The 25,683-nt window shown below is 38.9% G+C and overlaps 1 protein-coding gene across 15 annotated transcripts in view; it reads right to left on the bottom strand.

Annotated features, from left to right (window-relative positions):
* Nucleotides 1–3,902: 3,902 nt before the first annotated feature.
* Nucleotides 3,903–25,683, bottom strand: part of magi1b (membrane associated guanylate kinase, WW and PDZ domain containing 1b) — a 282,325-nt gene continuing 260,544 nt past the window's right edge. For 11 of the 15 annotated variants that reach the window (XM_039770828.1, XM_039770824.1, XM_039770822.1 and 8 more), the window contains 5 exons: nt 19,711–19,810; nt 19,547–19,625; nt 19,039–19,182; nt 17,215–17,353; nt 3,903–6,872 (listed from right to left, as the gene is read on the bottom strand). In XM_039770828.1, the coding sequence (XP_039626762.1) occupies nt 6,112–6,872; nt 17,215–17,353; nt 19,039–19,182; nt 19,547–19,625; nt 19,711–19,810 (1,223 nt within the window). In that variant the 3' untranslated portion in view covers nt 3,903–6,111. Of the gene's footprint in view, nt 6,873–11,600; nt 11,690–17,214; nt 17,354–19,038; nt 19,183–19,546; nt 19,626–19,710; nt 19,811–25,683 lie in introns of all 15 variants that reach the window. The other 4 variants (XM_039770833.1, XM_039770834.1, XM_039770835.1 and 1 more) reach the window with 1 other exon arrangement.

Genomic DNA, 25,683 nt, shown 5'->3' with positions numbered 1-25,683 from the left:
CTACTGAGACATGGAGTTGAAGCAGAAACTTTGTAGAAGAGTCTGGAGGAGATATTGGGAGAGCTCAACTCTAACCTAAACAAATAGGCTTGACAGACTGAATGGCCTCCTCTCGTTGGTCAAATTTCTTATGTTGTTGCGTGTGATACTGCTGACTTAGGCTCCAGCCCTCTTTGATCCTGAATTATATCAAGCTGTGTGTTTTAAGAATGCAACTTTCTATTGGTTTTAGCAACCAGAATGTCATCTTCTTCAGTTGGATGATGGCAGACTTAGATGGAACAAAGGGCATTACAGAATGGGTAACAAAGTGGTGGGGACATTGGGACCCTGTAAGGAAACACGGCCTTGTGCACGCCATATAATTTAAAAAAAAAAAAAATAAAAATGCACATAGCCATGTAACCTTTCGTTCAGATGAAGTTCTGAGAACTATTCATTGTAAATTGCTTCTCTATTATGGGCGAATGTATTATTCATCAGAATGAAAACCGTTTATGGCAACAAGATGCTTCTCAGTTTAACATGTAACGAAAATCAATTTCTATTCTGAGTAAAGTGGAATGAATTAACATTTTGAAATGAGAGGCTGTGTGAAACCTTTACACGAGAAATCTGAAAATGCTAATCATTATGCTAATGAGGTTTAAATTAATATTGACTTGCCTGGTCACAGCTCCTTGAAGATAACGTACAAATGTCCATCCTAGCACAGGGAATGCTGCTGAAACACGTCTGCTTCAGAAAAATCTTGAATCCAGATGAATGCTTTCATCTTTGACTAGACTCGGTACATCTGTTACAACATTTCAGATTTATGACAATAACACTTTTAATAGGATGTGGAAAGTCATACTAGATAAATAGGGCATTTTTCCTTTTCAGAATTTAATTCATGTGAGAATCTGAGTTGTTGAGGACCTGTCTGGTATTTTCAGTGCACGTTAGGTCCTCCAACACAAACACACAGTCCCTTCCCAGGTTTGATTTGGCCTTCTGCACCCGTGTGGCTGCACACAATGCACAGTACTGGACTGGAAATCTGCTGGGGTGGTGCTGGATAAGTACACACATTTTATTTAGAATCCTTAATCATAAACATGTCCATTAAACCCTCCACTCTTACTGGTCTTCATATTTTATTGAAAACCAGCAAGTTAGATGGGGGAATGCAAAAGCCGGCACTTTAAGGCTTCACACAGCCTCAGCCACTGGTTGTTCTGTTGAACTTAAGAAAACAGAGTAGAGACGATCCTGACTCCTAGCCAAGCGTGTTCTCCCTTGAATAGAAATTTAACGTGTCCTGGTGGAAAGAAAGCATTTCTCAAGAGTCTTTATTAAGGAGCCAGGGCTTGCATGTGATGCCACCTCACATATCCAATCCAACTCGATACAGCCCAAGCAACCGTTGTCAATTGAGGTCACATGTGACTTCACAGCAACAGAGCCTGTACTCAGGTTGCCATAGCAACAGAAAGAGACACGTCAGGGTCACGCAGGCACCCAAGGCATCTGCAGTATTGCTGATGTCATAATTAAGTGAGCAGGTTTTATTAGTGGCTTCATGTTGGCCAGGTCTGTTTCATTTTTATTGCAGCCGGCGGCTTTTTACATTTCCCCACAGTAAATCGTCTTAATTAATATTTCATAGGCAAGGTAACAGAAAAGGGATAATACCATTAGCCATTAAAAATTGCACATCCATAATTTAGGCCTCTGATACCATTCATTAGCCGAGAAATCTTAAAGCGTTCACTCATTCATAGCATAAGGCACTGCCAGTGGCATTTTTGGCAATGATATATCCAGACATTGCTAGAAATCCACTGACACAATGATGAGCACTAAATATTACCACCTAATGACAAACAGCACAGTAATATAACATCATTTGAACTGCTCCCTGTCCAGCCCAAATCGCTCTGGTAAAGGTGAACAGAGAAAAAATTACTCTGAAAATGCCCCCCCATTCCAATGTCAGTTACATTTTATAGAAAGAAAGAAAGAAAAAAAAAAAAGCTGTCACCAGTATAATGAGAAAGTAGCGTGTATGGCATCTGGAGGTACTTACCATCACAAGAGTGAGAATAATGATGATGAAAAAGCCACCTAACTGTAGAAGGAGGTCATGAAGTCCATCAATTCACCTTTACATTGATGAACTGCAAAGATTTAGATCAAGATGTGGAGACTGGGGTGGTGGGGTGGTGGTGGTGTATAAATGTATGAAAGAATTTACAACAAATGTTCTTTAAAGTTCACACATCCTGCCTCACAACAGAGTTACAGAGATATGTAATCACATTAAGAAGGTAAACATTACCACCTTCATCTGCTGGCTGCCCAAAAAGAAAAGAGGTGTCTGTTTCACCTTGGACATGAAATGGAGCCTGTGATGCAGAAATATAAGCTGTGGGGTGAAGGTTTGCCTTCTAGCAAGGGATGGAATCTTAAATGTCCAATTCTTCTGCAGAAAATACCTGGAGTCCCACATTGTGTGTAAATTGGGACCCTTAGTGTATTGATGGAAGGAAAAGGAAGATGTATCTGCAATACCACACATCAAGAAGGGGCTGCAATATTGAGCTGAGGATTTACAAGGAAACTCCCGTATAAACGCCCTGAGTTGTGGCACACATGGAGGGAGCTTAACTCAAAGCCAGCCCTGGTCACTGATCTCCACTTCCTACAGCATCACAGAGATATGAAGGCTAGCTTGGCTGCCACAGTGTGAATGACAACACCAGATGATGACCTTATAGTTGATGCTCCCGGAAAAGACCCTGACCCCTGCAATCCTGTACTGGAAAAGGAAAACATTGATACACAATGCATCTATTCTAAGCCATCTTTTTCTATTACAGGATTGTGAGGATTAAAAGCCAATCCCATCAGCACCAGGGTGTAAAGCAGGAACACACACTAGATAGAACGGCAGTCATATACAGACATACCAAAACACGCACTTACTCACATTATTATTATTGTTGTGTGGCTGACGCCTTTATCCAAATGTATTACAACATTTGGGACATACAATTGGCTCCGTTTCTTTCATTTTTCCAATTGGAGCACAAGCAGGTGAAGTGCTTTGCTCAGGGTCACAAAGTGACACTAACAGGATTTAGACTCGCTACCTCAGGGTCTACAGAACAAAGCCTTAACTCCTACGCCAAACTGAAGTCCAAAGCCTTAATCACAACACCACACTGCCTGCTTGTTTAGTATATAACTTATCTAACCTGCATGTCATGGGGAATTAATAGGAATCCAGAGTATGCAGACAAATATCTAAATGGAAGGCTAAACATTCCAACTTTTAGTCCAGTCTTAGGGTTGCAAGGAAACTAAACCTATTTCATCTACTCACGTTAATATCCAAAACACTAAAATGAATTGATTGTCTGTCTAGTTTTTTTTCTCCCACGGGCGGAGTTAATTGTTGGTTCCAATCTGGCATGAGTGTGAGTGTGGGCACGAGTGGTTCTGCAACAGACTATAGTCCTGTCCAAAAAGCTGCTTCCTGCCTTGCGCTGCCACAATAGGATCCAATCCACCATGCAACCTTGAATAAGATGGTGTCACCATGAAAGTGGTCATTTCACTTGAAGCACATTTAAAATGACTACCTGTGCAAGAATGACAATACCAATCACATGTGGGACTGAACTTGGGCTTGCACCAGGAGAATTCTAGCACTGCGGTCATTGAGGGGACAGTATACCCATGGAGCTTTGGCAGGACAGGATACTTGAAAATGCATCTCTCACAAGCATCACACTTGAAACAAGATGGCCGTTGGAATGCCCAGTGAGACAAGAAGCGCTGGGGGACTCCCAGTGCAAGCTCACTGCCATCCTCATCTTCAGAGTTATACTCAGAGTTTTAAGGGGACACATTCATGCATTTGTATGGAAAACTTTATTTGATAATAAAAATAGCATTCACAGACTTCTTTGTAGCTACATATACATTGTGATCTTTTTTCAAGGATAGAAGCTTTCACTGGTAAGTCCACATCTACTTTTACTTTGACTAATGTTATGTTTATAGCCTTATGGGTCAAATAAAGCTATGGACAATGTAGTATTTATATATGCATAGTGTTTTATAAAAAAATTGGCCCATATGGTCTTTTTTTTTTTCTTTGTCAACACAGAAGATTGCATTATATCTATAACACATTGCAAGAAATAATGCTTGAAGAAGAAAGACTGCATACAAGTGCTGTATAATACATAGGCAGGCCCACCAGGAACGGGGAAAAAAATTTAAAACAGGAAATAAAAAAAAAAAAAAGGATTCAGGTTTACTTACATATTCTTCCATTTTTAAAACTGCTTTACATACCTGATTCAGTATACATTAAAATATTTCCCATGAATCATTTGTTCCATTTCAGAAATATAAACACTTATCACATTCCTCACAGCTAAGTTTTTTTGTCATAAATTCTCTTTTATACAAGAAAAAGGCAACAGTTTATTTTTCCAACTCTTAATTACATATTCAATTCTGTACACAATAATGATTGGCCATTAAACTCTGGTACAGTACCATGGCAACAACAGTGATCGAACTTGTAATGTTTTTGTTGTGTTTGCTTCTTCATATGGAGAAAAAAAAATGTGAACAATGACACGCACGCACGCACGCGACACACACACACACACACACACACACACACACGTGCGCGTGCACACGAATGCACTGTAAAGCAGCAACTTACTTCAGTGGTCCATTAAAAAGACAAACACCGTGGCTCAGTGAGGCAGATCGGATTTGTTTTGCAATTTCTGTACCACAGCAGACTTCAACTGCGTGACAACCAAATTCAATTTATAATGTTTATTTAAAAAAAATTATAATAAATACAAAAAAAAGTGGTTGTGTCAATAATCATAACAAACAGAAACCCAATCCTCGCCACGTTTATTCTTCCAAAAAGTAAATGAACTCTTTTAGTTGAGTGGTTTAGAATCATTGACGCAAAAGCTCGACATGAAAATCACATTCAATCAGCTCAGCGTCTTGAATAGAGAAGGTGGTCGTCACTATAATGCTGGTTCTCTCTGTGCCTACAAAAAGCAATGTGGCCATAGAAGGTGGGCAACTGAGAAGGAAAACAATAAATAAATTACAAAGAAAAAAATAATTCACAACCAATGCTTGTATTACCAGCAATACCAAATCAGACTTGAATTGATCACTTCTCTTTTGCCTTGCATTGTCACACTCTGTGCAACAGACAAGCAAACCTCTGACACGACAGCTCTGTGCATAGGATAGTCATGCCTCAGTCGCTACGTGACAGGTATGGCCGCCATTGAGTTTGCAGTGGATTACGGTAACTGAAGGAAAAACCAAAGAACAAAGTGAATTATGAACCTCTTCATTCTTTTAGAGACTTCAAAATGAGCTCAACATGTGTGTGTGTGTATATATATATATATATATATATATATAATCTGTAAATATATACATACATACATATATATATATCCTTCATGTAACTCACTCATAAGGGTTGGCAGATTGCAGTACATTTCCTAAATTGTCTTGTTTCTTCATTTGTGGAAAACAATCCGTTCCGAACACAAACACACTGCAAACTGTTAAAAATCTATACAGACTTAAGGATGGGTTTGTGCTCTAGTCTCAAAATATGTCAAAAAAACGAAACAAAAAAAAATAAAAATAACAGCGCTGGGGAGAGCCAGGTACCCTTCAGCTTGTTCAAACACATAAAAAGAAGTCTCTTGTGCACACTGGGATTCAAAATTCAGATACCAGTGTGGAAAATCGCCTGTCATCTGTCAGACAAACAAAAACAACAAACCCTTGTTAAATACAGTATGTTAGGCACATATTTACTTTTTTTCTATTTTGTTCATCTATAAAATTCGGATGAATGCATTTCTGAAAAACAAATGCACTGTTTAGGATTCTCTGTGTCCCCTGTGAGAAATGGTTAAGTTCTTGGAGCTCTGGGAACAAAGAAAGACAAATCTAAATCCCACCGCTGCCGCCTTTCCACCCATAGATGTTGTTGTCGTTTTATTTTTTTTATTCTTTTAGTGAGACGAAATGCAGTGCAAAGCAGCCACTGGATCAGATACTGAGATCAGTGTGGTTCTCTTTGTAAGGGCGTCGCCTTGGCTCTGGGGGTTGTCTGGAACTTTTATTGAAGTCAGCCTTTGGCACGTTCTCCCCTCCGTCTCCCAGCCAGTGCTTTCTGTCTGGCGACACTTCTCGCCGCCTGTCAGATGACTTTGCCCTTCTCCTCCTCTCAGGAGATCCTCTAGCATACTCCTGTCTATCGAGAGATCTCCTTCTCTGAGGAGGACTTTCTTTACCATGTTTGGGGGATCTGGCCCTTCTTCGCTCCTGTCTCTTGTCTAAACTCTCTTCACCGTTGGCTCCAGATGGTTGGTTATTGGGATGCTGCTGGTAAAAGCTTTGTAGACTGTTTTCAACTTTCATTCCTCCCTGCTGTTCTGTCTTCTTCCCTGGCTGCAGATCGATTTTCTTCAGAAGCTGCTGCCCCAGCTTAAGGGCAACACTGTTTGGTGCCTTCTTTTCAGGTTCCTGTGCCACCTTCCAACCCTGGTCTGGTGATCTGTGCCTTCTGTTTGACAGGCTGTTGTAATTTCCATTTCCATTCCATGTGTGGTGCTCCTTGGAGTGTCTGCTGTGCCCTCCGCTGCCTGCAGGCTGCCTTCTCCTCTTGTCTCCATGTTGTGATGATTTGTGAACTTCTGGTGGATAACTGGACTCCAATGATGGGTGTAGTCGACAGTCAAATGGCATGGTTTTCACTTCCGAAACATTTTGTGAACCTGTGGTGGAACTGTTCCCGTCATTGCCGGCGTCTGCAACATAGGTAAAAAAAAAAAAAAAGACATTTTTGTGGAATAAATCGAGTACAAAGATGAACACCACATTTCCTTTTGATCTCTGCATTATGCTTACATCACTAAATGTTATTGTCCAAGCAAAGATTAGTTGTCATGAGCAAGCAGCACAGAAGAGTTAAGCACTTGTGGAACACTCAAAGCGGCTGAAAAATGGCTCCTCAGCCCTCCCCTTCAAACCTGAACTTGGTGTGTGTGTGTCGAATAACATTAAACTAAAACAACAAACATTAATGTGCTGCAATAGCCAGCCGCCATCCACCTTAAATAACTGCAGCCCCACCAGTGTTGTGTAGATGGTCGACGTGCCGATTCACTTGGTGGAGCCCACACACAAAACCAAAGCCACCAGCAGTGCCAGACAATGGTCAACTGAAGCTCACTTTATTTTCAATATTTATTATGTACAGGGTAAGTTATTCAAAAATACTTTTAATGTAATGCAGATGGTAAAAAAATGTATTCAGTTTTAAAAAGTTATGTGAAATTCTCAGACTAAGACGGAAAAATTGAAAAACACAGCCGGCAGCATGAAGGACTTGAAAAACTGTCATTGTGATAGTGCGGCACACATGTGAAAAGCCATTTTTTTAGTGTTACTTGTGCACCACCTGCTTCCACATATAGCTGAGCCAGTAGATCTGAGTTGTGTTTTAGGGTTTGCTTGTGTGTCTGACATTAGTATGTTGATGACAGGAACTCTGCTGTGCTACCATTTGAACATATCTGCTCCTCTGTAGTTTCAGGCACATGGCTCGCTCCACCAAAGGCTCCCTTCTGTTCTGTCCAAAAACTGTCTGCTTCCATGGTGATGTTGGGTAAAAAAGATCTGAGGAAACATTATGGAAGAACATGTATGGATTACTTCTATATGTGTACATAACAATGACTAAACAAATCGGTGTCTGAGACCTTTGGGAATGTCAGCAGACCAGCATTTAAAGTGTCACTATGCAGCAGATGAGGGTCTGCTACTCGAGCACTGGACTGTATACCCTGATGCCACTGCTCAGACTTTAGCCTTAGTGAGACACTTTACCTGCCAGCCCTCACTCACCCTACAGAAATAACTACAATATTTATGTGTGATTTGCAGGTAACTTTGAACAAAAGCTCCAGCTAAAGAAATGGACATGGAATACTTCACTGTGATATGTAAAGACATATCCTTCCCATGCATATGCCTGTTATAAAGTTGGGGAAAACCAGAGCTTTATTTTATAGCAACAGGTACAACATTAAGAGTATATATGAAGTTTATATGGAAAGAAACGATTACCACAGGTGTAAACTGATGGTCCATTCAGCATATCAAAAGGTTAGCTGGAATAAGTTAATATGAAGGAGAAAACAGAGTTTTCACAACTTTGTATTCTGCCTTTTGTTACACTACCATAGAATAATAATACATTTATATAGCGCCTTTTCCATGCTTCTACAGCCACCTAAGTTAACCTGTCTGTGTAATAATTTACTCTTTGCCCTCCACTGCCATTTTAAAGTACTTCATTAAGCTGACTGGAGAGTCTGTGACCAAAGTTCAGTACATGGTGACTTCTTGTCACATATTTCAGGTTACGGAGTAGACATTAGCATTGGGGTTCTAATTATCACCCCCCAGATTATCGAGGCTCCTTTTGGCCAAACAGTCCTCTACCTGCTTATAATGAGATGTTGTTTTATTTACACCTTAATTAGAGTGTACTGACTTTTTGCAACCAGGCCTCCATAATGTTACATTAAGTTGCATACATTACAGAATATAAATCAAGAGACGGTTATGTTTTAAAAACTACGCTGTGCTTTTGAGACTTTTCCTTCAAATACAACACAGCGGGACTAAAATCTTTACATAGAGAAACAAGTCTATGCATTTCCGTGGACTGTACGGCACAATGGATTAAAGTTCCAGAGAGATAAGTTGAGGCTTAATAAAAGCCTTCAGAAATGTTAAAGACATTAATAAAGCTGATTTAGCACAATTCCGTCTGTTCACATGTAAACCATGAACACCCCTGGAAATTAACAGAAGGTACTCTCAAAACTTAAACATTTCTTCATATGAACAGTTACAGAAATCTGAAAGAAACTGCAGTCTCATGTAGGTGAATGCATAAAGCTTGACAGCTTGTAGGGAGTGTTTGGATGAGACACCGAAACAACAAAGCCATTATGTCAGCACCCACACAGTCGGAGTGTTACATGTTGTATAATTATAATCCTAATTTTCATTTGAAGCTGTTGTCATTGTATTTATTTGTCATTGCTTATTTTGGAAGTTTGTATCTATTGTGTCTTTTCTGCCCCGTGCTGTGTGTTTCTGCATTACTGGACAATATAAATTACAAAGTGCCAATACCAGCAACCTTATAAACTGATGAACAGTGTGAGCACGTCAAAGTACTACATAGGGGAAGAAGTCTGCACAGCTGTCATCTCTGGCTGATGATTAGAAGGAGTTACGTTCTCAAAAATTAATTTTCATCAATCCCCTGTGGCTATGACTTGGCTTAAGTGGGCTTCCAAAAGAGATGAGATCTGTGTAGAGTGAAGTTGGGTTTGTTTGACCACCGAACTTTGTGTTTTAACTCTAATCAGAATTGGATATGTGTAGAGAATTCTGAGCTTGTAAGAGGAAGTGAACTCCACATGATACAAGGAGCAGCGTGTGCGACTGAAGAGCTCCTGGACTTTGAATTTTCAGCGATGGTTGTATTGATAGTGCAGTATGTTAATTTAAAAGATTACACAAAGCAGCCAAATGAAAGTTCTGACATGTGTTTGTAATTAGCTGAATATTTGCTTTCATTCATAACAAACAAGTAACTTGTAATTGGAGCATGATGAACAGGAGTGTGTGAATTTTATATTTACTTAATTAAAAGGCTAAAAAAGTTCTAAAATATTCTGACACACCCTTCATTATACAGCAGAATCTTTTACATGCAGTATCACATACAAATGGTTTCCAAAGTTGTACAGTGGGAGCCCTGGGAAACATTAAGTGTCTCATTCAGGATCACAAGTCACATCAGCTTTGAGAAATTAATGTCTAACTTGGTGCTCTATGGTCCAGTGCCTTGGTCTTCCGTGCTCTCTCCATAATCCTACTCAGGGAGCTCTCTGTATTCTGAACGACTCCTTTTCTTCTAAAGTGTAGCTCACTGTAGTTTTAGGGGGCTGTTCCAGTACATTCAGTGGGTAGAGGACAGAAGTGTAGTGATTAACGCTGCTGCCCCTCAGGTCTTGAATCGAGTTTGATTCTCAGACCCAGTATGCATGTTATGTTCTCACATCGTCTTCCAGGGAGGTTCTCCTCTCACGTTTCCAAAGAATGTTTGATGTTGTTTGGAGAGTCTGAATTGGCTGCACGTGAGTGGATGTGTATGTACACCTCTGGGCCCTGTGATGAACTGGTGTCCTGTCCTGTCCAGTGCCGATTCCTTCCTTGCACCTGTTTCTATTGGGATATGTGTCCCCCTGAACCTCTGACCCTCATTTAGCTAAGCAGATTTCTGAATGTAATGTTTTGCATGAATAAAAAGCTTACAAAACAGATGTTATGGAAATAATGTGAACGCATAACAAAGAACAGGCAAAGCCAGTGTGAGCAGCAGGCCTCTAGCAGTCTAAAGAGTGGTAGTGTGAGTGGACACTGAAGTGCTCTGCTGCACTGTCTCCGTCTGCAGAATGGCACACACTGCAGGGTACCTCATTTAAATGGGCCTGCTTGATAATTCTTTTTTGACCAACATTGACTTTTTTGTGCACTGGAATCTGCTTATCTGTAAACTGCAAGAAAGGTGCGTCATTAAATGAGTGCTGCTGCCCATTTCCAAAATCTGGAGTGCAGCAATAGCAGATGTTGCTGATGAAAACTGTGCTGCTCCCCTGCACAGGTAAAAACTGTAATGAAATATTCCTACATGTATCGTGACCCACTGAGCACAGCTATACAGTGAACAAAGCAAGCCACAGAGATAAAACTGTATTTTTATACTTGTATATTACAATTTCATAGAAAATGATACAGCTGTGTTCAACATGTAGCTTTTGCCCTTCACCTGCTGTTTGAAGAGAGAAAAGCAATCACTTCAAATGACGAGTGTCTGAAGAACAATTGGGCATTGACTTGTACAAGGACAGATGGAGATAGGCAAATCAGAAAAGGGCCAGACAATGCAGCTGGCCACACTTTGCAAGACTAATTAAAGATAAGCACAATTCTTGCATGTTTAACAAGCTTGCAGATACTCCTTGTTCAAATCTGTGTAGTTCTGTGTACTCTACTGTATCTTCTGCGTGCTCAAAGGGATCAACTTTAGCAAACACTTCATATACTGATGAACAAGCTGGCAGCACCACTGAAGGGGGAGATGTTTTCAACATTTTATTTTGTAAAACAGCGTAAGGGAGGCAAAAGCAAGGGGCAACTAATGGAGAGGCAGATGGGAAGGAATGAAGCATCACATTCAAAATAATAAAAAGACAGAACAGGTCAAAAATTAAAATATGCGGGAGGAGGCAGCGCATGAATCCATTTATTAAGGGTCACATATCTGCGGCAGCTGAGGACTTGTGCATGGGAATGAATGGATTCATAGCGAAAGGCATGGAGCACAGCACAAATGGGTAAGTCAGGCCACACCACAGAAACACCTGCAAAACGGAATTTGATTTACAAACCGTGGTTTGATTATGGCCCATAAGGTAGAAACAAGGCTCCCCCAGCTTGTCATTTCTCATACATGCAGCGAGATGAGGAGGAATCATCGCTGAAGGGAGATGGAAGAGCCCAACGTCAAAGAAAGGAGACACAGAGAGAGAACAAAGAGAAAGAAAGCAGAAGGTTTAGATCCTCCAAATAACAGGAAGAACAAAGAATTAACCCACTGATTTGTGTGCAGGGGAATGAAAAAAAGGTAATGGGATTTATTTAGTTATAATTAAAATTAAAAAAAAAAAAATGATATATATATATATAGTGACAAAATCATTAGAGGTAAAAAGCCACCAAAAACAAGTACTACAGGGAAAGGGGAAAAAAAAGGGATGCACACAAGTTTGCAGATAATAGACATTCATATGACTAGCTGCAGTTGGTAACAGAAAAAGTACAGTGTCATAAAATAGACAATAACACAGATTACACACATTCAAATCACAAGACAGGTGTTTAAAATGGGAACTAATCCCAAAGGTTGAAAAACTGTCACACTGCATCATTATTAATGAAAGCAGAGAATGACACAGGAGAGAGCAAAAGGCCGAGTGTCAAATAATCAAATGAATATATGGGGAGGATGTCATGACCCTGCCAGACGAACAAATAAAACATTAACACTGATCTGCTTATGAAATATTAAAGATCTGGATCTGCTCACATAAAAAAGTTCAATTCCTACCTCAGCGGGTGTAAAACTGTGGGAGCACAAGGGCAGATGCCTGTTAGCATCCTGCCACTACATGAGTACATCACAGTATTTAAAAGGCCATTTACAGGTGTGTTTTACACGCTGGTGTGTCTCACTTATATATAAACAAACACAGCAATGATGGCTGCCTGTCTGCATCAGCTGAAACGGACACAACAATAGTAGTTGCCTTTTTTTCATGACACTAACAGACTGCAAAAGGTAAGTTGGGATGATCAATCAACTCAGTATACTCATCAGGCAAGAAGAATGCAAAACAAAAATACTGTCACAATATTACTGATTTAAATGAGATGCTAATTTAAAAGGAAAAGTTCTGTTTTTTTATGGATCACGGACATATTCTAGTTTATTTAAAGCAGGTTTTGGCTATTTCTACAAACATGCTTGTTAGAATGTATTCATCAGGTCAGTATACTCACGGACATTTACACACTAGCAAGTTATCATTCTGCAAAACTGAAAGAGTCAGACACTTGTTTACGGTGTGGCCCCCATTATGGGCACAGTGATGATGAAGCGATCAAAGCCCCCCCTTTACTCACAGTCGGGACAGGCCTGAGCATTCAGCATCTTGAGTGTCGTCCTACTCTAATTGTTTAATTACTTTATACAGTATTAGGTTATCATTTCAGCTGATCACTTGATAAAAGGTTGCAGTTTGTTTAATTTGTCTGTTTTTAGAAAAGTACCCCACCATAATGATCTTTTTAGCAGCCTTTTAAACCCTTTAATTTAAGTAACTAAATGAAAGGGCATCACCCTCATCTCATTACTGTCAGATGCTGTCTATTACAATGAGTTACCAGTTTTTAACAGTACATTTTCTTTAGGCCTTGTTTTCATTAAAACTGAGCCTCAAGTTGTATTTCACTTTTTTTATTCATTCTTTACCATCTTCCACGCGTTACTTCATACGTAATTGTTATGCTTAGCAAGTGCTGTAAGCCTAGGCCTCTTTATCAAACTCTACTTATTAAATTTAATATAATTAACTGATTGAAATAGTACAATTAGTACATTAAACCTATGACTGGCTACTCTTCCTGATCCTTGGGCCCTAAACCACTGCTATGTTGTGTTGCTTTTTTTTTTTTATGCTGTCCAACTTATTAACAAAAATACTGCAAAAATACATATACCCAAAGACCCCCCACATGCAAGGTAATTGTAATACAATCATTATTGGCTTAGTCTAACATTAAAGTATGTAATATTACAAAAATGTAACTTCCCATTTAAATCTAAAGACTAAGATGACATTTTAAAAAAATCCACCGTTTCACTGTCTTTTTGTATTTGAAAATTAAGCAGTGACAAGTTTCATTTTATTACAAAAAATCCTATATACAAATGCCTGCTGCATTTCATATGAACAGTTCAGCTTCTTAAATTTGTGATCAGCTTCGCCTTGGACGTGGCGATGACCTTAGCAAACCACTTGCTTCTATTTGTTTTCTTTCTTTGAAACAGACAGACAGTGAAGCTGTGAAGCACTTCAGTTCCAAAAGAAATGCTGTCTGAGATATGGCTTTGGTTTTTCATCTTCCATTAGTTTAACTTTTCATCACAGAACATCTGTGCCACATAAATAAATGTCATTGTTGATTCAGGGGTCCCAGGTGCTAGGGGTTCCTTCTTGGCATTTTTTCATCCAGACACAAATGGGCTGTCATGGTCTTTTAATTGGGATTGTCAGACATGGTCTTAACTATGTAGATAAAGGTTTTGGCCAATTGTTCGATTACAGTACAATTTCAGTCAGGATGTACTACAAACTGGCACTATATATGATACTCCATATAATAAAGAGGTCTTGTTTTCAGTTCTTAATATACTGTAATAATAATTTTTAAAAAGTTTCAGTAATTCAAAACGAAAAGTCCGGGTTTAGCCCAGACAGTTGCAACTCAAAGTACAACATTTTTCCCAGAATGTATTCTGCCATAAGACTGATGCAAGGAGTCAAGTACCTTAACACTAGAATTACCAGAGCCTACGAAAAAACTCGTAAATCCGTCCCACCTTAAATCACTTCTTAAAATCGTTCACAGCTCTCCACCAGCATCTTTTGTCATCTAAATGTGCTGATAAAAATCAGGCTGCAAGCAGCCGGCTATTCCATCCCCCCACCGACTTAGAACGTGCACAAACTTCTCCCAGCTCAGGCCTTGATTGATTTTCTGGGAGTGAAGTGGAGTTTTAGAGTGGAAATAATAGACCGTTGTTTGGAACACACGCATTTCATGTCTGTTCCGTTTCTACAGTAATCTGGGTAATCACATTGTTAAAACAGAAACGTTTTTTTATATTCTACTAGTAGATGACAAAATGTAGGCGCAAACTATATAATGTATGAACAACAACAACAACAACATTTATATAGCACATTTTCATACAAACAGTAGCTCAAAGTGCTTTACATATTAAAGAATAGAAAAATGAAAGACATAATTATAAAAAAATAAATCAACATTAACATCGAATAAGAGTAAGGTTCAATGGCCAGGGGACAGAAAAACAAAAACTCCAGACGGCTGGAGAAAAAATAAAATCTGTAGGGATTCCAGACCATGATACTGCCCAGTCCCCTCTGGGCATTCTACCTAATATCTACCTAATGAAGCCTGAAATATCCAAGAAATACTTTCACAAAAGGTACCAGTCTAACACAACAATTGCGCTTTTATTCAAAAATATAACTGCAGAAACAAAAAGCCGCCTTAACATGCGACATTGACAGCCGTTTATTATGACTGCCTCCGTGGTGCAATAGAATCAGCTGCCGACTGGGAATCAAAAGGTTGCGAGTTCGATCCTGCACCACTCTGTTTTGAGAAGTAAACTGCTCTTAGTCTTACTATTTTAGAATAAAAACATACATTCGATTTCAGTCTGTAACAGCCGGTGCAATTTATGATACTTGTAAAGGTTAGCTTTGTATTTTTTTTTTTTTAGTCAGTTTTATTATCTCAGCCGCGTTCACGAGCCCAAAGACACCCCACCCCCGCATCTGACGTAGCTGTTTTCACATAGACGCGCTGTAACAGAGGTAAACTCAGCTCCCTTCTACATCGGAGCAAGAATGCACATACCATTACTTGCATACTAAACTGTCAGCAGGCACTTTTCGTGGCATTACACACAGTTTTGAGCATGCCCTCTGCACACTACTTGTGACTTTAGGAAGTAAGTAAATAAATAAAGGTAAATCATGTCATAAAATGATTTCTTCAAAACGTTATTTATTTGGCACGGACATGCTCAAAAAATACATGTGTAATGTCACAAATTCATAAATATCATAAATTACACCGGCTGTTACAGACTGAAATCAAATGTATGTTTTTATTCTAAAATAGTAAGAGTAAGAGCAGTTTACTTCTCAAAACAGAGTGGTGCAGGATCGAACTCGCAACCTTTGATTCCCAGTCGGCAGCTGATTCTATTGCGCCACAGAGGCAGTCATAATAAACGGCTGTCAATGTCGCATGTTAAGGCGGCTTTTTGTTTCTGCAGTTATATTTTTGAATAAAAGCGCAATTGTTGTGTTAGACTGGTACCTTTTGTGAAAGTATTTCTTGGAGATTTCAGGCTTCATACATTATATAGTTTGTGCCTACATTTTGTCATCTACTAGTAGAATATAAAAAACATTTCTGTTTTAACAGTGTGTTTACACAGATTACTGTAGAAACGGAACAGACATGAAATGCGTGTGTTGCAAACAACGATCTATTATTTCCACTCTAAAACTCCACTTCACTCCCAGAAAATCAATCAAGGCCTGAGCTGGGAGAAGTTTGTGCACGTTCTAAGTCGGTGGGGGGATGGAATAGCCGGCTGCTTGCAGCCTGATTTTTATCAGCACATTTAGATGACAAAAGATGCTGGTGGAGAGCTGTGAACGATTTTAAGAAGCGATTTAAGGTGGGACGGATTTACGAGTTTTTTCGTAGGCTCTGGTAATTCTAGTGTTGATCTTTGGTGGGACAGGAACTACGTCCTGCTTATGTGGTTCTAAAAATTCATATAAGAAAACCCAGAAGCTCATTGGGTGCTGAGCTAACAGAATATGGCAGATTCCTTTTTTTTTTGGTCTGTCTCAACACAGAGCTTTTAAAGACTTTTTCTTTATTTCCCTACAAGCAGTTTTGCCCCCTAGTGGTTAAAGTGTATGGCTGTAAGGAACAACGTTGCTAGTTCATCTTACAAACTCATAATGTAAATTTGGAAAAGCCACTTAACCTACCAATGCTCCAGTTATAGAAAATGTGAACACTACAACAATGTTCCTATGTGATTTGTGAATCTCTTTTGACATACAGTACAGTACAGTACAATTACAGACAATTTAAAAGGCATACTCTCACTTTATTTATACCACTATGCATCTTTAGATAAGAGATTATTTAAAATGGTGTGCTGTCACAGTTCCAAGCTCCACTCTTTCCAAACTGCTGAGGTAGGAATTGACATTTTGCTCAATCTTTGCACAGTATAGGCACCAGCAAAAAAAATGCAATACTATAGCCACTGGTGTTTCTACCACAGAATATTTTTTAAAGGTATAAAAGGCAAATCTCATACATTAATATATAAAAAGAAAAACTGCAAAATCTAATAAAAATGAGTAACTTCTGCTTTGCCCTGGCCTCAACAGCCACATGAAAAACTGAAGAATAAATTATGTGTGTAGTGAAGCTGTGTACCCAATTAAAATGGAAGAAAACATTGGGTAAGCCAGGAGAGCTCTCGGTCTCTGCAATGCATGTTCAGATTTTAGACTGAATGGCAGCCCAAAACTCAATGACTTTATGAAGTGAAGGCAGCCGAAAAAGAAATATTCTTATATGCAGACCCACCATATTCTGGGACAGAGCCGTCGCCTCGCTTTAGGACCAGATGAACTCTTCGGCCTCCGTTTTTTATCAGCTCAATTGCTCTGGCATGTTTCATGTTCTTTGTGCTTTCTCCATTGATCTCCAGGATTTCATCGCCAACCTGCAGCACACAGCACATGAAGACTAAGAATTAGTCATTTATTGTTTAGAGACATTTTTCGGCAGCAAGACATCACTCACAACTGTAGAGAAGTATTAAACAGGATTAAGTAATCAATAATTAGTATGCCAGTGTGATTTATGCTATAATTTGCTGTTCAGATATATTCTGTATGTGCCGTGTCTATGCTACATTACACACCGAGACAAAGGAAAAGCACTTGACAATAATTTTAAATTGTAATACAAGGACCTTTTCGAGTGAACACAGCCAAACAGATAAAAGTTTCATTTTAACGCAGTATTTTTCTGTGTATTTATTATGATTTGGTTTTTGCCAGAATGCTTTGGTTATGGGTGGGAGGAACACTAATCACCATGTAGAAGAACTGCACTGTTTATTTTTTATAAATTATACTTGAATAAGGTGAGAAAATGGTAGCTACCACTTCCTGCTGTTGGTTGCAAAGATGAAACGTTTCACTGCTAGTCAGCATTGCTGTCCAGACGTGTGACCTCTCCATCTCAGCCAAGTCTGCTGAATACAGCTGAAGGGCCAAAACTCAGCGACAGACAAAGGATTAGCCACTGATCCTGCACACCTACCTCATGATATCCAACCTTCCTGACAGCGCCTTGCTTCCAAAAAGTACACACATTTAGAATCAGAAGTCAAACTGAGTGCTATTCTTTAATATGTGATTGTTTTGTCCTTTTTCCTACCTATTTTGAGAGTAGGCAGTTGGCCGAGGATACACAATAAAAGAATCGTTTTTTAAAGAAGTGTGTGGTTGTTGCAAAATACAACAACATTTACTGCTGGATTAAAGGTGAACTGCCTGCAATATGGAGACGGTTGGTGAGTGGCACGGAATAATGTACAGTATATGCATGTGAAATTGAGCGACACTGTGGGTTAGATTTCAATTGGGACAGAAATGAGACAATTGTCAGACGTGCCCAAAGCAGACACCTGTAACACACAAAACAACTCCAAAGTGACAAGCAGCTTTCCCAGCACAGAAGTACAGCAGTTCCTGTGCTGCTGCCCAGGACGTTTATTGATCACTTAATAATAATCACAGCCGACAGTATCTGTTCCACTTACCTGGTCCCAATTTCTTAAATATAGAGTTAAAAATGAATGACCTCTTTTTCAAACCTCAAGTCATTGCTTCAGTCATAGATAGTTATGATTGTCCCTCTTGATTTTATTTTGCGCCCATAATTTTGTACTTTAAATATGCAGATCGGCATCATTCCAAGGCCTCTTACAGCTAGCTTCCACTTTAATCATTCAAATTCTGTGTAAGTGAATGAATTAATGCTGCTGGCTTCTGTTTGTAAGTCTTGTTCAATGATAAATGCAATCCACCTTAATAAAAGTGTCTGTGTGTCCATCCTTTTGCTATATCTCTGCTATTTTCAACAGACGGTGCACCAAAAACATTTTTAGTAATAAAATGCCTTGTATTTGACATTTCAACAGATGGTGCATCACAAACATTAACACTGCCTTTACAAATTCCATAACAAGTGACATAGGACAGAGACAGACACAATGTAGGTACCTAGGATCTACTGTTCATAAATTTCAAATTGTGTACTGACTTATTGAGTGTGCACTGTACTTAAAACTTGCTTACATACTCTCGCTATGATGAAATATTAAAAATGAATTCTTACCCTCATTTTCCCACATTGCACAGCAGGGCCATCCTCAGCTAACCGAAGAACATACAAGTCCATGTTGTACTCCCGGCCACCTCGCAGACTAAACCCAAAGCCTTTGTTGCCCCTTTCAAGATCAACAGTGTAAAACTCGGAATCCTTTAAGACAAAAACCCACAATATAATCCCCAGTGTTTTATTCATGTCAGCTCACATGCATTCAGGCAGATATGAACACTTTTATTTAATGCGATCCAAGTCTAATTGAAAACCAAGCATAGGAAGTAGGGATTAAGGGAAATATTTCAGTCAACTTGGTATGTACAAATGCACATTTTTTGTACAAAACAGCTGCTAGATTAGGAGAGACTGGCTATTAATAAGTGTCTGTTTCTCCCTCCTAGGCATCAATGGCACGTTTTACAGACAGAATCATAAAAGAGCTGCTGAGACAATGCGTTGGCTGCTAGTGACAAGATCATGGAGCCTCAGCTTCTCATTTCAAAGCTAAGTAATGTCTTACCTGGGTCTGAGGTTGTGTTGGTGCTGCTGGTGGGGTTTTATAGTCAAACTGGGGGTCCTGTTTTGCCTTTGTGTTATTTCTGCATAAAAAAAAATGAGTAATGAACAGGAGGCTGTTAAAAGTAAAAAGGAGGTTTGAACTGTGGCATCTATGATATCACTTACCTAGTGTCCTGTGCTGGTGGTGGTGGCTGTTGTGGCGTGTGCGTGGTTGTGATAGTTGCAATCTTTTCTGCATTAGTCAACAGTGATGCATTGGAGGATTCTAGGAGGAGATGTGAAGCATACAGATTCAGGCACAAAATCCGAATGCACAGCAGCTTCTGTCATTCCAGCCTTTGCCTAAAGCATTGGCTCTCAGAGCCTTTGTCCTGTCACTGAGGGATCATTTCCGGAAGACTGACATAAACAGCTGCACACAAAACCTGTGATGACAGGAGCCGCTGTGCAACGAGGACCTTACCTTTCCACCATTCAAAGCTCACCTTTAGAAAAGCGCTAGGCAGCATTTTGACATGGCACTGATTTCAACACAAAGCTCCTCTTACAGTAACTGAAACAACAGCAGCATTTACTTGGCAGCAATTTGAAAACAAAGGCTGCTGTTTGTGTCAGCTCATTATAGAAAAGATTTCAGTGAAAATGAACAAATGCAGCCAGGTCTGGCTGACATAAAATATCTTGACTGGAAAATGGAAAAGAAACACTCTGTAACAAGCTGACTGCCATTATAATACTCGACAGAGTTTGACTCACAACATATACGGTACTAATACACTGAGAAATTACCGTGCCTTTCATTTATATACCCAAGATTCAGCTGATATTTTCATTTTTACTTCTTTGGAAGTACTGCCCTGTGACCCTGTACTTAATGGGTGAAATGAAAAAGCCCATATCTTTAGCAATCCATTTTGAGCAAAAGCAAGAAAATGTTAATCTCACAGTAATATATAGCATCTATTACTTCATCTCTGTCAATTCTGAGTCCTTGTACACAATCCCAGATGCACAGACCCAGTGCTGTTTACCAAAAGTATTTCACAGCAATGGCTGTATTGCTATTTTCCTACCTGCTTTTCACAATGTCCATCAGTGAAGATTTTTATGAAATGTTACATTACAGCCCTCTCCCATATCTTATTGACTCTTCAGTACATCATAATCATGCCTGGAAGGACAAGGTCATCTTCATGTCATTCTTATTCGCCCTTTAAATGAATATCCGGAGGCACTATGCCCCATTCTGTCCTCACAATGAAATGAACAGACATACAGTATACTAAGTTACTAGTGGAAGTTCAGGGAAGCCAGCATGACAACACATATTTATACAGCTGTCTCCTGGGCACATTCAGTTTGGAGTTTAAATTCTGATTTGCAGGGTTTTTGTTTTCTGAATATTTCCCAGTCATTTATTTTACATTTCAATCATTCATTTCTTAACCTAACATTCTTACATAATTTGACCAAAAAAAAAAAATCACACTTGAGTGGCTTTACACATTTTTACTGTATGAACGCAGAGGGCCTTACTGGAAGGAAATTAAATGGTGGTAAGGCTATACTGGGAGCAGTCACAGCATTTAAAAAAAAAAACAACAATCACAGCATCGCTCAAAGCTGTGCAGGCAAGGCTAACCAAGCGCATCCTTGGAGTAAAGGGCTTGTGTTGCTCTGAATTGCTTATTGAAAAGCACAGAATGATATATTGGTATTGGTATTCACATTTCTCAAAAAGCATCAACAAATCTGACCAGCAAAAAAAACCAAAAACCTCTTTCTTTTAACTAGTAAACCAGTAACTGAGGACACTGGTAAAAAATGACAAGAAAGTGCATTCACTACAGAAGCCGGCATGCAGTTTTTCACAAGTATCAATAAACGTTCAAGTCAAAAACAAACGTATGATGTATGGGAAGATAAAATGGTGGGATGTCGTAAGGGAAGAACTTTCCTACTAACTGACAAAACAAGCTTCATGGACTGAAAGGTTTCCCCTGATTTGTAACATTTCTTAATTTTGTAGGATTGAATGAATAAATTTGTTTTATGTTTTGGTATCTTATCACTTTAGCTACCCGACTTCCAGTGTGTCCCCTGTATTTCATACTGCTTTATATAGTGAAACAAATTATACAAAATAAAGAATAATCTAAACATTTCACTGACCAGAGAGAAAAGTCTTCATTGTATACAAACAATGTATCTTGATTTTGTTTAGTGCCTCTCCATACTTAGAACAAACCCTGCACACTTAGCCAGCCGGTAGTGGGCCCTGGTACAATAGCGTATGATTTTGAAGACAGAGCCCTTGCTTGAGGTCGTCATTTCAAAGCCTTAACCACTGAAGCATCGGATACTGACGTTCACATTATTGTCTTGTGTCTTTGCAGGGCATCATTTTTGGCCAAAGCACCTTGTAGTGTTGATTTCTTATAAAATTAGTGCAAATTTGAGCGGGCAGGTTTTGTTAAACAGCCATGGGGTTACTAAATCTAATCTCAAAGAAAAACCTGCAAGCCTGGAGCTCGCTTTGACTCTGCCACTTGTCACAGTATGACACAGCCTGCACAACTGGACTTCAACATTGATTCTGAAGCTGAAGCCTTTATTAACAAAGAGTTCTGACACAAATAAAAAGGCTTGATCTGGTAAATTAAGCCAAATTAACCCAGCAGTTCTGGTAATATAATACATATTAGTCAGTATACTGCCACATAAATCAGATTATTCTCCAGAAGCCCTACACATCAGCAGAATTCATTACATCTTAATTTGTTCAGGGCAATGAAAGATGACATTACACCAGATGAATAAACTCTTTGCATATAAATCAGCAATTTGATTATAAAAAATATATATATTACATCTAATTTTACATGTATAAACACATACATACATTGTTCAAAGGAAAAAGGATTTTTTTCCAGGTTAGGATTTCACAATTCATAAATCTCTTTAAAAAAAAAAATTAAAGAAAAAATGTCAAATTCCACTTGATAGTGCTGTCTAGAAATGGTCACTTTTTATAGAAATGTTGCCACTTTTAGACTATAAAAGTACTGAATTCTTTTTCGAGAATGGCATCAAGAATTTATAGTTTTCAGATCTCAGGAGACAGCAGTGACAGTGGTCTACTTTCTGACGAGCCCCCACAGTGCAGTAGCTTTCTTAAAAATAACACATCTCTTAAATGAAACAGCATAATCCATTGTCCTTATAATGAGTGAGTCTTAATTAAATGATTAACTGTAATATGTAGGAAAGGGTGACAGAGGGAAGCAGATGCATACCTCATGGACACATAGCTGGGCCAGAAGTCTCAGCCAGACTACAACAGCCACCACATCCTGAAGTTCAAGTCAGATGCCCAGTATGTTACAAAGAGCGCAGCACTTCACATCGCAGATCACATCACCAAGCTTTGGTTTTTAGATGAAGAAATCTGCTGTCTGTGCTACTCTTCTATTGGGAAAACTACAAGCTAACAATTATGAGACAGAAAATATCTCCACATCTTTATCAGGACTAGTGGTCTGCAAGCTCAAATGGAGCTACATACGGTATACACATGGTGAGCCAACCACAGGGCAGAATGATCTTCTGTATTCTTAGTGTCACTGGTTCATACCTCTATCTTTGTCTCAAATTATTTTTATACAGGCACAAAACTGTGACAGGTTCAGGTTCCTTTGGATTTGCAGTGCACATTTTAGACAGAGGCAGTCTGACCACTTTCACAGTGATGTGTCTTCATGTGTCAGGACGGGAGTCTGCAGACAGCACAACTCCAGAATGATTCATTTAATCTGACTGACACTTAGCACTGTTACCGGCACTGTAGAATGACACAAGTCTAATGATCTCCCTAGAAGATTTTGCTCTAGCACAAACTGATATTTGCTCTTTTTTTGAGGACATTACTGCCCCAAGAGCAGCACAGTCAGAAACAAAGGATATAATGTTGTTCAACGACACATAACGTAACAAACTCAAATCCATTAAATCCATTTCAGAGTCAAGGGGGTCCAATAGCACTAAACAGAATTTAGAAAACCACTCAAAACAGGGCACCAGCCCATTACAGTTTACAACGGCATCATTCTTCATTTCAGTCCATTTAAATAATGTCCTGCAACGTTTTACTGCTAAAATCACAGCTTTATGAAGGCAAAATCATAAACTGAACACATCACCATTTTATGATCAGTTTAGACAGGATTATGTATTTAGTGTTTCATGCAGTCACTGTATTCAAAATGCTCTAAGGATGAGAATAGAAGAGAGAATAGTTAACCAGCCAGACAAGTGTAAATTAGGTTTATGATACACAAATAGCCCAAAAATGTTCTCAAGCACTGCATTAGCTATCCCATGTTGGGTCTAACCCAGCAGGTACCTCTGAAAGTCCTAGAGGCCAGTTTATTAAAAGGCAGTAAGATGTCAGACACGACAGAGTGGAATACTGTAGTCTTCCTGTCACCAGTTTGTATTGTCCTGACCTCAAACTAAGCCATGTAATGTGTGCTCAGCATCATTAAAACAGACAAGAAAAACACACTTCTGTTCACTTATTTAAATACACACAACCTTTAGAATTGTATATTACTTTCATTATTTTACATATTTTATACTCCTGTCATCATGTCTAACATGTGCTATTGTAGTCTAATATGATATAAACACCTCTACACTGCAAGGCACTGTAAATTACAGAAATAAAGAACTTTTGTTCAATTGTTACATTATTTCTGTAATATGCGCTGACCATGAGGAATCTGACTGGCTTCTTCAATTGAATAAATAAATATAAAGCACCGCATATAAGGCCGTGGATACAATGGTTAAAGAAAACACAAAATACCAAAAAAAAAAAAACTACAACAAGTCTGGACATATGCTGGAGTAAACCACATATGAACGGCAGAACTTAAATAGGTGAAACAAAACTAACCCAAAACAGGCCCGACTCTGGACATGTTCTTTACCAGCTATTGTTAATAACCTAATCTAACATTCCTTGGTAGAGACTGGTAGGTTGTTGTAATCTTCATGAAAGCAAATTCTTGCTCAAATAAACCTTCCTGTGCTGAAGTCATTATCTCTAAAATAAGTATGTAACAGCCGAGACAGTGATGTTACAACATAAACTAGCAGTGATACATTACAGCAATTAATGCACAAATGGCTAGCAGCACATCAGGCCTTCAGAGCCAGCCTAACACTTACAAGCTCATTAATTCTAGCAGCAAAGTCAAGCTTGCTTTCTGAATGCAATGAATATACAACAGGAAAAACAGATGAATGAAAAGAGTACCGATTTACTGGGCAGCTAATAGTCAGGCAATTTTGGAATACTTCACAATTAAATCCATGATCAAGACCGGCCATTTTGTAGAAGTAGTAACCTCTACTCAAAACATTTAATTATCTAGAAGTAAATCAGCCTGGAAAATAAATGCCTTTGTTTAACATGAACAATCACTTTAGGTATAAGGAAGCTGTATACATAAGCTTGATGACAGCATTTGTGACATCACAGTTTGGAGGAAAGCAAACTTTTCATCAATTAATAACTAATGGTACAGCACAGGTTTTCCTGGACTCTCCAGTGTAGCCCATAATATTGATTTCATCTGAGTCAATACTGAAATCTGTCAGATAATCCTGTTATGATATACATCTCCAATTCATTTAAAACAATTTTTCAAGTGACATGTGTCCCAATTGACTCTTGTCCAATACTACTCGGCTATATATTTATTTATTTTTGCTCAAAACTGGGTGGGAACCATTAGGGAGCCACAGGAGATGCGGAATTCACTACTCAACACACCCAAATCAACGACACCAACCAAATCTTGACAAGCCTGCACAGTATCCACCTTCTGAATGCACGTCTAAACCAATAATTAAAGTAATAAAGAAGGTTAACATTAATGCAAACATAACCTGTCAGAATAGCTGCGGCGTTTTAACACATAGCATATCCATAGACCACAATAGTCAAAAATAAACTGAAGATTGTAGCAAATGGTAGCATTTCTCAAACATTTGCAGCCAAGTAGTGGTCTTTTCTGTCGCAGCACTCATTAAAATGTACAAATTAATCATTAAGCTTCAGTTACCTTGTGC

The sequence above is a fragment of the Polypterus senegalus genome, chromosome 12, assembly GCF_016835505.1.
Source record: "Polypterus senegalus isolate Bchr_013 chromosome 12, ASM1683550v1, whole genome shotgun sequence".
NCBI lineage: Eukaryota > Metazoa > Chordata > Cladistia > Polypteriformes > Polypteridae > Polypterus > Polypterus senegalus.
Note: the sequence above shows the minus strand (reverse complement) of the source record. Positions and strands in the feature narration are given on the sequence as shown.